Source organism: Sitophilus oryzae, unplaced genomic scaffold (genome assembly GCF_002938485.1).
Source record: "Sitophilus oryzae breed Bouriz unplaced genomic scaffold, Soryzae_2.0 scaffold_1907_pilon_pilon, whole genome shotgun sequence".
In the NCBI taxonomy this organism is placed as follows: Eukaryota; Metazoa; Arthropoda; class Insecta; order Coleoptera; family Curculionidae; genus Sitophilus; species Sitophilus oryzae.
In genome coordinates, this window is record NW_022146621.1 from 5,269 (window position 1) to 23,227 (window position 17,959).

Below are 17,959 nucleotides of genomic sequence, written 5' to 3' on the forward strand. Positions count from 1 at the left end.
TGGAAATAAGTACTTTTTATAAGGGTAGAAGAACGTATATTAAGATTCTAAGTATAATTTAGTGGTTACTGGTTTTTGTACCAGTAAACCAAGTACCAGTAACCAACCCTTATATTTGCACCCTATTTGCCACTTTATTATTAACTTTAGAAAAAAAGTGTAATTATCTTTTTGATAGAGAATTTTATGAAGAACAATTTCCTATATAGGTATTTTTGTCAAGAATTGCACCGTTGCCGAGATTATCTAAAAAAAATTCAAAATGGGGGTAGAAACGATGTCCTGGGGGATGACGCACACTATTTAGGGGTGGGAACTTTTCGGTTTAGTAATCCTCATGCTATCCCCAACATACCTACCAATTTTCAAAACTTTCTGAATTTTGTCGGGTTTAAATCGTAATATTACTGGATTATTTTTTATTTTTGTTTCTGTGACGATATTTCCAAATGAAAGTTAAATTATAAAATGCTAAAATTTTAGGAATAAAACTCGTTTATATAAATATTTTTTAATTAAAAATTTAAAACTCTTTAGACAGCTAAAATTAGATTATGAAGTGATCTTTCAGTATATCGCTTTGAAACTATAAACAAAATACTTGGAATGGATTTTTTCCATAAAATTGCGTTTTATTTGATTATGTTATACCACGTTATTAGTTTTAATACTAACACATAAATATTATCTAATATTTTGTAAAGTAATATTATTGAAAGTAATAATTTTAATAATATTGAAAGTAATAATCATGGAAATATTTTAGGTCTATGGAACTACGTATTTTTGTTTTCAAACTTATCCATGTTTGTACTGCTACCGTTCGCTTATCTCTTCACCGAATCTGAGGGATTTTTTGGCCAAAGAAAAAGACTTTGGGCGAGAGTGTACGAAACGTTCGTCGTTTTAACTCTTTTAACTGTTGTTGTACTGGGCATGACGTATGTCCTTTCAGCTTTGTTTAACGAAGAAGAAGCCAGCTTAATACCCATATTCAGTAAGTTTAATTTTTGTTTGCATTCGGGTATTTACGGATTTTGTTAATTTAATGGTGGGTACAAGTAGGGATGGGATTATTTTATCGATAATTATCTAAAATTTCTGATTTAGAGCTCAAACGCGCTGCGACCTGGTCGTCAGTGCGTATGGTCGCCAGACCAGTATTTGATTTAATGGTATTACTGGTCACAGCAATCAAGCTGAGACCGCTTGATTTATTTTTTTCATCATTTGATTTAATGGCCTGGCCATTGGCTGGTCGCTGCGACCTGGTCGTCAGTGCGTTTGAGCTCTTATGAATTGTTTTTCATAGATTTTTTATTTTAATGCTAGTACATTTTCTAATGTACATGTGTTTTTTAGATTTATGGACCTACCTCCCTTTTTTATACTCCTGCATATCGTTTCTAGGAGTTCTTATTTTATTAGGTAAGTTTAATTTATTTTACACATATGCCTCGATTTTTCTGAATTTACTATACAATTAGTTAAAAACATTGGAATGTGCATAAAATCTTTAAGTAGTAAGTTAACGACATCCAAAATATGACAGAAAATGCAATTTACCTGTGAATTAAAATGACAGACAATTGTGACTGTCATGTATCATCTCATTGAACAGATTGCAGTTTCTGACGTGTTATTTAAATTTGAAAAAAAAATGACTCTATAGTGATTTTTTTTCACTGTTTTTGTTCATTTTTTACAAACTGTTTAACAGTTAAACATGTCTTGTCCATTTTTGGTAATTTTGATATGACAACCCAAGTAACATTTTTAGACACAAAATCGAAGCAAAATCTCTGCTGAGAAACATTGCGAAACAGTATCGAAACTATGATGGTGTTTGTGTCAAAACACAAGAGTTCTGAAATTACTTCAACACATTTTTGATACATATGTTTTGTAACACAAATCGCTTTTTATTTCGAAACATTGCATAAAATGTGTTCAAAAATGCTACTTGGGAAGTTTTGCTGACAATATATGCATGGATAAGATTAGTTTTAGAACATGTATGTAATATAGGCCTTCTTGTGAATTATACAGGATAGAATGACTTATGCCACAAAAAGTATACTGAATATTGTGCAAGGCGGCCAATATTAGAGTATAAATATTTTAACTCAAAATTACCAAAAATGGATAAGAAGATTTTTGATACTCAACTCTTCATTTGTTACAGTTCATACAGTTCCTTTAAAATTAAAAGATTGAATTAAGATAGAACATTTGCCAAACTTAAATACAGCCTGGCAATATACTGGCCACACCTGTCGTCGTTATAGTTCTCATATAATGTTTCCCACTAATACATCTCGAAAACGAGTTTTAACACTTAATTACAAAGTATAATGAAGCTAAATTACATTATTTTGGCACCAACGCTAAACTAATTAATCATGTAAATGAATAAAACGAATCATATAAATGGAATTCAGAAGCATGGCTAATTAAAACTCTGTACAACCATCGTTCAGTGTTACGCCATCTATTATCGTACATTTCCTTTACACATAGATTGTAGACGTTCATTGCGGCATCTGTTGAGTGTAAAGCACTGCTCATTGCTTCTAGTATCAGTGTCAAAATTAAAATTTGATTGTGCTGTCAAACAAAATTCTAAAGTAAAAATAGAAACACAATCAAAATGAATACGCCAAACATACCTACTTAAAAACAGTAACTTCGGAACGCACCCTCATTTACTAAATTCTGAATGTACTGGAAATCTCAGACTCACCATAAAACAGGTATTAGATAAATAATAATGACGTAACGTTGAACGATCGTTAAACTAATTATCGCATCTGTAGTTCATTTTCTGGTTTTGACTTCAAATTTATTTTTGCTGTTTTTTTATTTTTTCAGTATGCACCCCCTTAGGTTTTGTACGTCTATTCGACGTAGTCGGAATTTTTTTAATAAAGCCTCAATTTTTACACGATATAAATGAAGATTATTTCGCTTATGCTATAGAAGAAGAATGCTTAAACAGAAGACTGAAACAAGTCCAATCCACAGGTGTGTTAAATTATTTTTGTGATTTTTTTTTCAAACAAGTGCCTATTTCAGGGCATTTCTTTCTGAGTCCAGAGCCAATGGCTGTTGATGACAGTCCTATTTATAATGACGAATATAAGTTAGATGACTGTTTCTTGCGTTTGAGAAATGGGGAGTTACAGAACGGTTTAAGTGTGAAGTTAAAAGAGATTGCCCAGAAACGATTTCTTCTTGGTAATGTTCAATAGACTGTTTAAATTAATTCTTATTTATTATTAATATATTGTAGATAAGCAAAGAAAGACCTCATCGCTCAGAAGAAATGTTGTATATCCCATAGCCATGTTACTTTTAATAGGTTTAACAATAATTGCTGTTTTGTTAGTTGTGCAAAACACTCTGTCATTGTTAATAGGAATCAAGGCTTTGCCAAGTAGTTCAAAGGTATGTACAAGAAAATTTAATAAATTTTTGGAAATAGTTAGCCACTATTATATACAGTAGTTACAGAAAGTTTAAAAAATTTATTTTTTTGTGAATTATTATAAACAACTTTATGCAGAATCAATTAGCGTGCCAAATAACTAACTTTGTCCACGACCACTTAATAATAAATCAATATTCTACTTTCTAGCTGAAGGAATATGGTATCCATATTTGTAATAGATATATCAAACAGCTGATAACAGTGAATTATGATAAATCACACTTTGCATTTACTTTACATTTGTTGCTATGCCAACGTGACACTCACAACATCCCGATGCGCGGCGTGGATGATTTGACGTTTTTCTTATCTTTTCATTTTATTAATTTTGACGTTTAAAATTGTCAAATGTTAACTAGGTAGTGATTATTAAGTGGCATATCAAGAACGCGTTTAAAATCAAAAAATGAATTATGAGAGTGCATAATGAGCCCTGTACCCAGACAAACAAATAAAAAGAGACTGACAAATCTCATGGTAAAGAGTGGGACCGCGTTCCCGTAGCGCAACTCAGAATAACAATTTTGAAACCAATTAGCAGGACCATAGCGGACGTACGTCTTTATTGCTATCTTTCTTTATTATGTGTGCTTTATATGAAAAAGAAAGAGATAGGTATAAAACGTATCGTAAGACATTATCGCACATTCTGGCTGGCGGAAAATTTAAATTAGCCATTATTAGTAGTATTCTTTCATTCTGAAACTGAAAATTTTCACTTAGACTGATTTATTCCCTATACCACGTAAAGGGAACGTGGTGTAGGGAATAAATCAAAGTGAAAATTTGCAGTTTCTTTCAGAACGAAAGAATACTACTATTATAAGGGAAATTATAAAAAAAAGCAAAAATTGTACTGTTTTATTAACATATTTATTTATACATAAAAATAAATAAACTTTTTATAATATAATAACAAAAAATAACAGTGTTTATTCCACCCACCTACCAATTTTAAATCCAGAAGAACTGACTGAAACGATCGGCCAATTTTTTTTAAGGGCATTAAAAATCTAATTTTCGAAAAAACTGCCTAATTGCAATAACCAAGTGAATATCCAAGAAGACTTTATAGTACGAGAGCTAGCAACGTCGGAAAAACAAGTATTTTAAGACATCTGGCTCCTTGATACATCTTTTACTATGCTCTCTAGAACAGCATGCGGCCCGTCTGGCTGCCGGTAAATGTTGCGTTCCCTACTGCGCATTGAAAGAAGATCCTATATTTTTATTAGTCCTTTAAATTCTAGTATATAATATAAATCGAACATGTCTCCATAGCGCAGTGCGTAGAGTTTCCGACCACGAACCGAAGATTCATAGTTCAAATCCGGGTGGAGAGTGCGCTATGGAGACATGTTCGATTTATATTCAATAGCAGAATTTATAGGACTAAAATTAATAAAAAATATATGATATTCTTCCGATGCGCAGTAGGAAACGCAACGGGTATGGGCAGCCAGACGGGCCGTATGCTGTTCCAGGGAGCATAGTAAAAGATATATCAAAAAGCCAGATATCTTAAAATACTTTCTCGAAAACGTTGCTAGCTCTTAGACTATACGAGAATCATGAACCATTTTCAAGTTCAGTTTTAATCCTAAAACAAAAGTTAAATAGGTATATTAATAAAGTTTCCAGCTAACAACAAACCAGCTATAAACTACCTACCCAAAAAATGAAAAAAATTAATTGTATTAATTTGTTATGTTAAGAGAGGTTCGAAATATTTTTGACACTACTACTTCTACTTTTTTCTTAATAAGATGATAAATATAACTACTTACTTTTATTTTACCGGGTGTCTTTAACATATCTATCAGAGAAAGGGGGCACCAATACATATAAAAAATAGATGATACCTACTGGTTCCTGCAGCAAATAAAATAACAAATAGTATAACCTAAAATTATAAGTTACAAAATATAAATACCTATATGGAACAAAGGAATTTGTTCCCTATCCATATAAGTCAATAAAATGGAGAGTTTAGAAAAAAAGGTAAATCACCAAAAGAAATTACGTTTTATATGGCTGCTTCTTTCTCTCTTGTCATATTAGAATCAGATAGTGGGCCCAATAGACGCAATGCGCAGATCAACATAAATAGAACGACATTTTGCGTTCTGAGTTGCGCTACGGGAACGTTGTCCCTCTCTTTGCCATTTAATTTGCCAGTCTCTTTTTATTTGTTTGTCTATGCCTGTACCCCACCAGAGACAGCAGAGGCGGCCAAATGAGCAAGTCTTGGATTGCTTACCAAACCACAAAAGTCTAAGGCTCATTACATGTCTGCCTATAAAAACTTTCTAGACTGGAGGATTGCTAAAGGCATAAATTCGTTTTCCGAATCCGTGTTATTAGTATATTTAGTTGCCACTGTAACAGAACAAAAATCAATCTCCTGATTGACTAAAGAACGTTGGTACGATATTTTCATGCAAAGAACTTGAAATAATATCAATGAAAGTCAAATACATGTATAACTTTAAATAAAACACAAATTACCAACTTAGTTACACAAAACAACAAAAAGTCAGATGCTGGTACTCCAATTTATCGTTCTCCAACAACTGTACTCCACTAAAGTTGGTAGAAGTATGTTTTATATGCAAAAAACTTGAAGCAGCATCAATAAAATTCAAATACATATATAACGATAAATAAAACACAAATTGCCAACTTTAGTTACACAAAACAACAAAACGTCAGCTGCTGGTGGTACGATCTATCATTTTTCAACAAATTTATTTTACTAAAGGTGGTAGAAAAAAGTACTAATATACAGGTATGTCGTAAAACACATCTAATAATAAACTTCCCATATATTTGAAAATTGAATAGTTCGAGATGACTGTGACTCTCGATGCATAGCAGCTTATGATATTGACGTTTTTATTATCTTTTAGTTAATTTTGACGTTTGAAATTGCCAAATTTTAAGTAGGTAGTGACATTTTCCCCTAAAACATGAATACAATAATTAATAGTAAGATTAACATTAAAAATACAAATTCAAACACTCCTCATAATTATTATAATGGCCGTGGACAAAGTATAGAATTCAACTCGCAATTTATAGCCATTATTGCCCGAATAATGGCTAGCATAAATTGCTCGATCAATAATATAGTATTATTAATTTTTCATATATGTCAAGTGAGAACTGTCATTGCACCAATTTACAGCAAAAATGTTAAAAGGGAAGTTATGTAGAATTTGAGTGCCAATGTTTAATTATTATGATAAATTTCTATGGAGTTGAATTAATTTGAGATTATTATTTTTAGCAATTCACGTTAGGAGTAAGTTCATTATCTAAATTAGGACCGTTTGGTGCCGCTTTAGAAATCACCATGATCGTCTATTTCATCGCCACATCATCGATAGGTTTCTACACCGCACCGTGGGTGAAGAAAATGAGACCCACCGTTAAAAGCACTTCATTTACTTTAGTGATAGCCAACTGTGCTTTGGTTTTGATCATTAGTTCAGCGTTGCCACTGTTGTCAAAAATTCTAGGTAAGTAGTTTAAATCATACTTATTTTGTAACAGTTGATTGGTTGATTGTCATGAACAGATTACAGTTTTTATTATAATTTTACAATTATTCTGTTCTCTTCACGCCGCCGGTAGTCCTATGAAAATTTCCGATCTCACCATGATGGTCACCTTAGATGTAGATGTAGATTGTATGGTATTGGGGAAGTTAATCACCGCGATCTTATAAATCTATTGTGTCCCCCTTTCTTAAGCTATAACTCTTCATACAGTCTTAGGGCTTTGACAAAAGCCACTATATGAGACGATTTTACAGAGGTTAGTTCTCCATCTCCAGTATCGGTCATACCTTTAGGTTTATGGTACGGATGATTGTAGTCTCGGAGCACTCAGTGATGAGTTGTTCTGATGTTTTCCCGTTTCCCCACAGAATCTGCCTTCGCCGTTGTTTCTTAGCTTCAATCTACTGAGGTACTACTGTATCCAGAGATGTCTTTACTAATCTTGCTTACTTAAGTCTTGAGAAATTTCTTCTAGTATCTTAAACCTTTGGAGGATTCCCGTTCCAGGTTACAGATGGAGTCTGTAAGGTTCTTGACCTCTGATTTAAGTTGGTTTCGACTTGGGCAGCAGAAAGGTGCTGGCGTGTCATTTTCAGCAACATAATTGTGAACGAATATGATAACCTCCTCAGTTGACGAAAATCTTTATTCTCTGAGAGTATCTTCAGAGAATAAAGATTTCAGAGAATCGATGGAAGCGAAATCTAGCGAATATGAAGGGTGGTCTAGCAGTTTAAAAAAGTTATGATGCCTAGTATTCTCCTGTAATGGTTTTCCCTTTCTGACATCTTTTCCCAAAAATAGTCAGCATTATTTTTTCAAGCGTAACAACAGTTTCCTGTTTATTAGAACCAATTTTTCCTTCAGAAATGCACCATTTTGATGACATTTTGGTTAAAACTGTTAACAGTCATACGCGGACAGCTTCCTCATGTCCAAATCTTGATTAGATGCGTGACAAAAACATTTTTTGGACATACTCATAACTCATAACCTTTATAATCTGTCTTACTTTAATTCAACGGTTGTTTCAAAAAGAAAATTGCTCAGATTTTGTTGCCTGAATATTGTAGTATACATGGTAAGGTCGGAAACCTAAATATAATTTATGGAATATATTTTAATATGAAATATATTACTACTCACTTTAGCAATATCCCCTCAAAAAAATATAAATTAATAATATCTTTTATATGAATAAGAAAGTCTTTGAAACAATTAGTGATTTCTGTTGGCTAGATAAACAGCCACTAAAGCTAGATGCACTCAGAAAAAGTAAAACTGTTTTAGTCAAAAACGTTTTTTTTTATCTTTTATAAAAAATTGTTTCGAAGAAAAGCAAAATGTTTTATTTACAATTGAATGTGCACAGCAGCAGATACAGAAGAGTCGCGCGTCGTGGCTAAAAATGTTTTATCATAAAACAACGATCCAGCGCTCAACGTCGATCAGCCTGAAACTAAACTAACCTGTCTTAAAGCTCGCGACTGATCAGTATGCGTTAACCCATTTGCATTGACGTATCACATGAAACCACATTTAATTAAAAACGTTTTTGACTAAAACTGTTTTACTCTTTCCAGACTAAAGCTTGATTTTCATGCGTCCGTTTCCCTTGATACGATGGTTCGACGGCGCTCTGATTGGTTTGGTTTTGTTTTCGTGCCCTTTTTCATCCGTAATTGTTTTACTCCAAGCCCGTCAACGGAGAAAGATCGTACGATAACGGACGTTTTGACAAGTTTAATCTAACCTTAATAAAAATATAATAGTACTAGAACTAGCAAAGTCGGGAAAACGAGAATTTTAAGAAAGCTGATTCTTTAATATATCTTTTGCTATGCTCTCCTGTGTTTGCGCTCCTGACCAAAGTGCGGGCCGTCTGGCTGCCGGTAGACTACTTCGGTTTACTACTGCGCATCACATATGTGCAGGGATTCCATTTTCGTGTGGTTTATGGGATTTCTTGTTTATGAATAAAGATACAATGATGCAATTTTCACATTAATTTGGTACTTTTTTATGAAACTAAATATGCTAGACATATATTTATCCTAGCCTCCTTAGTTCCTGAAATACAGAGCGAAGTTGGGATGCGCAGTAGTGACAAGATGTTGAATAGATATGATGCGCAGTAGAGTTGAGCTTAACAGCGACTTTTAAGTCACCGGTATACCGGTGAAAGCGACCAGACGATCACTGGTTACTCTTAACAGCGACTTCAGTCACCGGGACCGTCGGCGTCGTCAGGACTCACCGATACAAAATACCGCTTATCTTCATCCGATTCCGTTTGCAGCTTGCGCTAGAAGCCGAGACGGTGACCGGGCGTATCGTATGTGTGGCGGCGACCAGCGATCACTGGATAATTCTTACTTCTCTCAGCGACCAGTGACTCACGCCGAAGGCACTGTTTCAGTCGCTGGTTAAATTAACTCGATCGATACGCCGCTGTACGTCTATTAAATAGTTGCGATGTTTATTATTGTGAAAAAGAAAAAAAAGGAAACAAATGGAAGTAATTGTCATAAAAGTGCGACAGAAAAAAATGTGAACGAATTCGACCTTTTATCAATTATAATTATTTAAATATATAAATTACGAAATATCATGTCTAAAAATAATATTTAAATTATATTCACCAAAAAAACAAAGATATAACGTTTTAGATACCATTTCTTTTTGTCTAGTAAAAAAAATATACTATGTTTCTTTGGGAATTTTATTTAATATTTAATATGACTATTTATGTATTAGATTAATTTTAAATTTATATTCCGTTACGAGAGCCGCTCAAATATTCTTGTTTCTCGCACAATAGGCACTGTCAATTAATTAGGGAAAGATACATACATTCTATTAAATGCCAGGTATAAACAGAGAATGTTTTTTTATTCAGCGTCAATATCTGAACGAGTTCCGTATACAATAATAATAATCTTTATTCATTTACAATCACAAATATACAAAATTTTACGCAAAAAATATGTTGTCTGACTACTACATAGTTATACAATTAAATTTGTTAGTTAAACAATTTTGCAATTGATAATTAAATTTATACTAATATATTACATTTTATATGATTCCAATAGTAGGTTGTGATAATAGATCCAAGAATTAGAGAGTTATAAAAAATAAATCAATAATAAATAAATAAATCATATAATAGGCTCGTCTGCATTTTGCAATATATCGCCTGTCGCACATTTCACCGTTGGGCTCCGTTTGCGCCAAGATTCGATGCAGCGACCAGGGACCGGCGACCATATCATAGTCACCGTCGATAGTTTTCTGTTCACCGAAGCGAGTTTTTCAACAGCGACCGAGGTCGCTGGTCGCTGCTCACCAGAGAAGTAGGTCCCTGGTATTACCAGTGACCATATAAGTCACCGGTAAAAGTCGCCGGTACAAAAATATCGCTCATCTCTAATGCGCAGTAGTGAACGCAACGTCTACCGGTAGCCGGACGGTCCGCAATCTGTTCAGGAGAGCATAGCAAAAGATATATTAAACAACAAGCTTTCTCAAAATTCTCTCTCGAAAACGTAAGTAAAACAGCGAAATCGTTATGGAAATGAACATATAAAATGACACCAATCACCAGCAAATCGTATATCCGATGAACGGAGGCATGAAAATGCAATAGATTTAAAAACTGCGTAATTTTCTAACCAATCCATGTCTTTAAATTCCACCAATAAAGTTAATATCGTATCGTCGGATAACAGATGCATGAAAATCAAGCTTTAGACCTAACTTTAAAGAACAGAGTCCAGACTAAGAAAATCGTTTCCGTTGATTCTGGAAAGAGTATCTTTTAGCATAAAATAGAAGTTTTACTTTATAACTGTTTTCTTTAAATGGCAAAAAGTTTTACTAGAGACATTTATTTTTCAGGTATAACAAATTTCGATCTTTTGGGAGACTTCGGCAGTATAGAGTGGCTGGGAAATTTTAAACTAATTCTTCTCTACAACATACTATTCGCCACCGTCTCGTCCCTGTGCATAGTTAATAAGTTCACAGCCAAAGTGAGAAGGGAATTGTACGCCCGGTTAGTTGAGAATTATATGTTTTTAACTAACTGTGTATCGTTTCTTAACTAATATATTTCGCCACGCAGCTACTCGTATAGTCTGGACAACGATCGTTCAACGTTACGTCATCATTATTTTTTTATTATCCGTTTTAGGGTGTGTCCAAGATCAGTTCATATTGTTTAGGAAATTTCAGGGGCGTTCCGAAAAATTATGAATATACAGAGTGAGTCTTAAATAAGTGCAAATATTTTCAGGGGTGGTATATTTCGACCCCAGGAACACATCTATGAGGTTTTTTTTCGCAAAAAAAAGATATTGAAAATCGAGCCTTTTCTTTTAAATTTCCCTGTATATTTTTCAAAACTTTAGAACTGCCTGTTCACCGCAAATTTTCCCACGGTATAATCTCTTAATCTCTGATACCTATTACCATAGTTACAGATTTACTCTATGGTTACAGCACTAAAAGGGATGCAAATACAGAAAAAATCCGGTGGCTCTCAAAATTTTTCCAAAAAAAAACATTTTTTTTTTAATTTTCAAACTTAAATAACTCGAGTTATTTTCGACCTATTTGAAAAATGGCAAAGAGAAAATATGTTTCTTTTATCGAGATCTACCAGCTCTGAAAATATTTGCACTTATTTAAGACTCATCCTGTATATTTTATTAATTTAAGTAGGTATGTTTGGGTTTTATTCAGTTTAGTTATGTTTCAATTTATAATTTTAGGCCTACATGCCAGTTTTAAGCGGGTAACATTTGAGTAACAAACCGATTTGAATTTTGTGTGATACTGATCGGTATCACCGTCAACCATTGAGGAATAAGAGATAGGAGGCGCTACAATACCTATTTCTATGAATTAAAAACGGGACCAGGGGGCGGGGTAAACTGTAACGATTTGTCAGGACTGGGCTAAGTAAAATTCAAATAATAAAAGTAAACATAAGAATTAAATTTTACCTTGAGCTAATCTAATCTAACGTTAATCCATTAAACAATATGTACGTATGTGTTTCGTAACCTATTTTTTTATTTATTTATCCATGATTTTGTAGTAGCTCATTACTGGCCTGTACAGGGTGGCTGGAATTCGACGCTCATCATTGGGATCTCAGAAACCGTAAGAGATAGAGGATCGATTAAATGTAGGCCAAAGTTGCGCTATTTGATGCTCAATAAAATCCCGTATTGCATTTTGAAAAATTCCGAATATATTCGAATAAAACGGAATTTTCAATTTTGTTTTCTATTGTTTCCTGGCTTTATTTGTTAAGATAACTTAAAATGAAAAACACATTTTCATGGCCACTCTTTCTGCTCTATAACTCTGTGTGATTAAATATTGACTCTGACGTTTCGGCTTCAGGCGACCGTCATCAACTTAATTTTTTTAAATACGGACCTGATTTTTTTTCAGTTTAATTAAATCTTTTCATCACTCTTAAAACACTATATATAGTCACTTTGATATTTGCCGACGTTTCGTACAGAAAATTCCATCACCAGAATATTTTATTGAGCATCAAACTGCGCAACTTTGCCTCCATTTAACCGATCCTGTATCTCTTACGGTCTCCGAAATCCCAATGATGAGCGTCGAATTCGAGCCACCCTGTACATTATTCATTATGCTACCTGTGAAATGGTATTCCAGTGAGTTTCTTCTAATATTACTACCACTAAGTACAGCACACGACACCATATTTTTTTTTAATAGAAAACACTCCAATTATCGATTAACAACACTAAATTTTGGGGAAATGTACCTATAACAACAAAAATAAAATCAAAATTGTCAACTGGTCCCGTTATCGTCACACCTGTAGTATCGCATCCTCTCAAAAGTGAAATGTCTAGAAACAAATATGCAATGATATAATCTATATCAATATGTGATCTATTTCATGGTTTTCACGTGAAAGTGCGATGATATGTGACGTAACATTCAACGATGGTTATTCAGACCTTACACATACATATTAAGACTGATGTACGCCTTTTTTGTTTATTAAAAAAGGCCTTTTAGCGTTTATTTGTTAGAGTTTTATATTTTTTATAATAAATGTTTTAAAAATACAAAAATATTAATGGTCAAAAAATAAATATTGGCCCTAACATACAATTTGACATTTTAGAACACCCCATATACTATGAATTAGTATGTTAAATTTTTTATTTTTGAAATAGGTACCTCTACCGGTGATGGCACGAAAACTACGTCACAAGACGTAGAAATAACATTTTAATTGGAGCTTATTTGGTTATATAGGGTGAACCAAAATCAGAATAGTATCGGCTTTCTTAAAATCACCTTACAAAAAAATTGCTATTTTAGGCTCAGCTACTCAACTTGCAATATTTTATTACTTTTATTATCACCCGACCAATCATAAAAACTTTTGTAGAGCATTTATAACAGCACAATTCAGAAGTTTTTCAATTCAAAAGAGCATTTATCAAGGAGAAAATACATTATTAGTTATCCCACTAGAAATACACACTAAAATTTAATACTTCCTATTAAATATGTTTACCTAGTACACACACGAGATTGAAATGGGTATTGTGATGGGTGATTGGGAACTTTTTATCGAAATAATTTAGGGAAAAGCCAAAAATAAAATAAAAAATGAACATGGGAAAAAGCCAAAAACAAAGGATTTTATAAGATTTTTTTTCGCTCTTATTTATTTACCCTGTATAACGGCTCTAAGGAAAATGTACATCTATGCATACTGTGGCGTTGTTTTCATTCTATCAAACGGTATCTACAAGACCTATATTGTAACGTTATTTGCCATTAATTTTTGAACCTTTTCATGACAAATTTCATTCAGGAACACAGCAAATTTGCTACATTTTCTAGAGAACTTTCCACAACACCATAGATTTAAAAATGAGCTTTATTATAACGGTATTATTTATTATTAAAAAGTAATGGTACATTTTTCAATCTGAACAAAACATGTTGAAGCGGGCAAAATAAGAAATAATATGACGGGTCTTTTAAGATTCATTCAACGTTTCGTCATCATTATTTATCTCATATATATCTAATATTCGTTTTAGAATATGTCTGAGATCAGTTCATATTTTTTAGATATAGAAAATGTCAAGTACGTTCCGAAATTTAGTAATGAGCGCGTTCGGCTTTTTTTTTAATTTCGAGTAGACATGTTTGGCTTTATTAATTTTGGTTGTGTTTTAATTGATAATTTTAGGCACACATGCCGGCTTTACTAATAGACAGTTTAGTAAGAAATATTTTAATTTTGCTTGACAGGACACTACTTTTAATTTTGACACTGATCAATATCCATTAAAAAGACCATAATCACGAAAGTGATTTCACTTTCGTGATTATGGTTATGGATGAGTGTTACTACAAAATTTTGGAATAATTTACGAAATGCCCCCCACCCCTGGTATGATGTCCATAATCTATTTCATCCTGTTTTCACGTGAATAATATCTGTAGTACAATATATGACGTAACGTTGAATGACAGTTGTATAAGCTTATGACATAGACTGAGTCCAGGTCCATGTTACTTGAGATTAATTTTTATTAACTAATTAATGGATCTCATCATTTTTTCAATATTGTATTTATATTTTGTTATTGCATTTACCATATCATAACAAATTGTCTCTATTTTCTACTACACATTATTTTGACTTTAAAACGATACCAATTCTTTCCTTAATGTTTAATCAACAAACTATAGTAATACGTATTACATAAAAGGAAAATCAACCAGATATACAGGGTGTCCCACGCTGAGCGTGCATTAGAAGTTTCTAGAGAACCACAATATCTAGATCGAATTTTTTGCACATCATTGTTTTACAACGAGATCTATCGATTACAAATATTTTCAATATGGCGGCACTTTCGGAAATACAGGATGTTGACAGCAAATTTATTATTTTAAATGGGTGCCTACATTTTTTATTACATACTTAAATTATCTGTAAAATTTTATGAATTTTGATATTAGACACTCTATACCTAACATTAGCCGTTTTTGAGAAAAAAATATTTAAAATTTTTGGACAAAAAAACCGCCTGTCGAAAATATGTGTATAGCCTAAACGTCAAATTTAGTGATTGCCACAGCCACTGTGACATAAAGAGAAGACATTTGTCTATCTATTTCAAAAATTAACTTGTTCAAATGTCATATAATAATGGCGGTAGCTGTGTCATGGAATTGAGCGATTAAAAAATTATCATAAATCATTTTTTTCAAATAGAATATTATTATTCTTTATGTCACAGTGGCTGTGTAATCACTAAATTTGACGTTTAGGCTATACACATATTTTTGACAGGCGGTTTTTTTCATCCAAAAATTTTAAATATTTTTTTTTCTCAAAAACAGTTAATGTTAGGTATAGAGTGTTTAATATCAAAATTCATAAAATTTTACAGAGAATTTAAGTATGTAATAAAAAATGGGGGCACCCATTTAAAATAAGTAAGTTGCTGTCAACTTCCGGTACATCCGGAAGTGCCGCCATATTGAAAATATTTTTAATCGATAGATCTCGTTGTGAAACAATGATGTGCAAAAAATCTCCGATCTAGATATTATGGTTCTCTAGAAACCTGTAATGTACGCTCAGCCTGGAACACCCTGTATAATATTTATAAGTATGATTGAAACTAAACGGCATCAGAGTTGCCTTTGAAATTCCGATTAGTGATAATTTTAGGCCAGTCGACCTCTATTTCTCCTTTTATTTAATATTGAGCATCAAAAAAACTTTCCATCAAAATTGTTTTAGAAAACTCGTAAAAATTGTTTTTTTCTATATTATTTTTAAAGTCTTGTTGTGAATTTCTAATGAGGTTTCTTGGTAGATTTGACAAAAGTACCATCGCTTGTTATTTCAAAGGCCACTGTGACAATACTTATTTTTCAATTGTGTTGTGCTGATAATGTGTTTTTTGCTTTAAACTATAAATGGCTAGTATTTTTATCAATCACTAAAGAATAAAGGACATATAACGGCCATATACGGCCGTTCTATACGGCTGCAGCAAAATTTGTGACCTTTAGACGCCATATTTTTGGACATAACGAATGAATCATCAGCTGGTCATCAGTGACAATTTCAGCGATTTTTAATAGTTGGTTGTGTGTAGTGAACTTTGTATAAACTTTATTACAATGGTGATTTGTTCAGCTTTCAAGTGTAAAAGGCGCAATGATAAGAAAGATCCAGGAGTCACGTTTTATAGGGAAATAAACAGTACACTACACCTTTTTAACGTTTTTTTATTGAATTCGATAATTATTTTTCTAATATTATATGTACTTGATATGTGCTATACGTCAATACTAGATTTGTACCTTTTGTTAACGTTTTAATATGTTTTTTTCGTAATTAATTAGTATGATACTACAGGACACACCAGAGGCGTAGTGAAAACATTTACCAAAAATATAAATATCGCTTCAAGCGGCTATGTTAAGAGAAATTTGTGCCACGGCACTGTTTGGAAGAATGGTCACAGTTGCTATTTGTCCTTGTATTCTTTAGTCATTGATTTTTATGAATTATACTTTGGCTAAATCTCATATTGGCTTTCATAATAGCAGTTTCTAATATACCGCCATTCTTTTCTCCATTTAATTCAGAAATTAGTTTGTTTCATTTTTAGAATACTTATTAACAATGTGTGCACTTTTTAACTAACATTAATTCACTTACGATATTTGAGTGTACTATTTTATTTGATCATATAATAGTATGTGACCGTTTGGATATTGAAATCGTTTAAAAAATTAGTTTTCTACAAAATATGTATTCTAAACCTTTGGCTGGAACTAACCTAATCTTTTTTTTCTAAAGAGCTATGGTATTCTTGAAATTGCACGAGCCACAAGTGATGGTTTCTAATACACCCAGGTCTTCGTTTTTGATAAAGAGTGAGTAGCAGGTAACATTTTGTTTGTTACTAATTTTAAGTACCAATTTTGTATATACACGCTTGATATTATTTATTTGAAAATTTGTGATTTAAGTGTTTTTTGAATGTTTATATTAAGAATTATACTGCCTTTGCTATGTATGTACGTTTGCCCTTGTTATTTTAAAATAGTATTCCTTGTGGTATTATTATATATTTTTAAAATTTCTATGTTTCTTAACAATAAAAGAATAAGTCCATATTTGTTGTCAGTTTTTGAATAGAATATAAACTAAAATACAATTTGCCAAAGCTCCTGTGGTTTCTTTTTGTTAAAAACATATAATGCATCTGTGATTAACTGATTTTATATTGTATTTATAAAATAAGCAAGCAGAATATTTAGCCTTCGATACCTAAAACTTGTAATTAGGTTAAGAATTTTAATTTTAGGTAATATTAAATTCATTTATATTTATTGCTCAACATTAAGTACCCATAACTTGTTACAAGCATATCATTCGTGATGTAATAAAGCATATTGATTTTTATTTTTGTATTTTGTTTTCCCTCTAAATTTTTGAAAACATTCTCCTTGAATTATACAGGGTGTTTCTAAAAACATGTTCCATCTCTCGTGGGGAGATTCCTCAAATCTCTCAAGTGGCAATGGGCGGGACACCTGGCAAGAAGGACTCACAACAGATGGACCACAAAAATTACAGCATGGTACCCACGAGGAATTAAGAGACCTAGAAGTAGAACAAACCTGAGATGGGACTATGATAAGAGGAAATTAGCAGGAATAACTTGGGCCCGCAGAACCAACCATAGACAACGATGGGCCCAACTACAAAGAGAATATCTAAATATGTGAGGGAGTTTTTTATTTTTCATATCAACATAGGCCCGATTCTGCTTTGTTTCGTAGCTACAGG

General features: G+C 32.5%; 1 protein-coding gene across 1 annotated transcript; it reads left to right on the forward strand.

The window, feature by feature from the left end:
* Nucleotides 1-766: 766 nt before the first annotated feature.
* On the forward strand, nucleotides 767-17,572 carry LOC115883473 (protein Lilipod-like; the record flags this gene model as incomplete). The annotated part of the gene is made up of 8 exons (XM_030901838.1): nucleotides 767-997; nucleotides 1,363-1,428; nucleotides 2,872-3,024; nucleotides 3,076-3,237; nucleotides 3,293-3,447; nucleotides 6,780-7,011; nucleotides 10,954-11,110; nucleotides 16,964-17,572. Coding segments are annotated over 8 exons (1,241 nt in total), but the record flags the coding sequence as incomplete, so codon positions are not given.
* Between the last annotated feature and the right edge of the window lie 387 nt (nucleotides 17,573-17,959).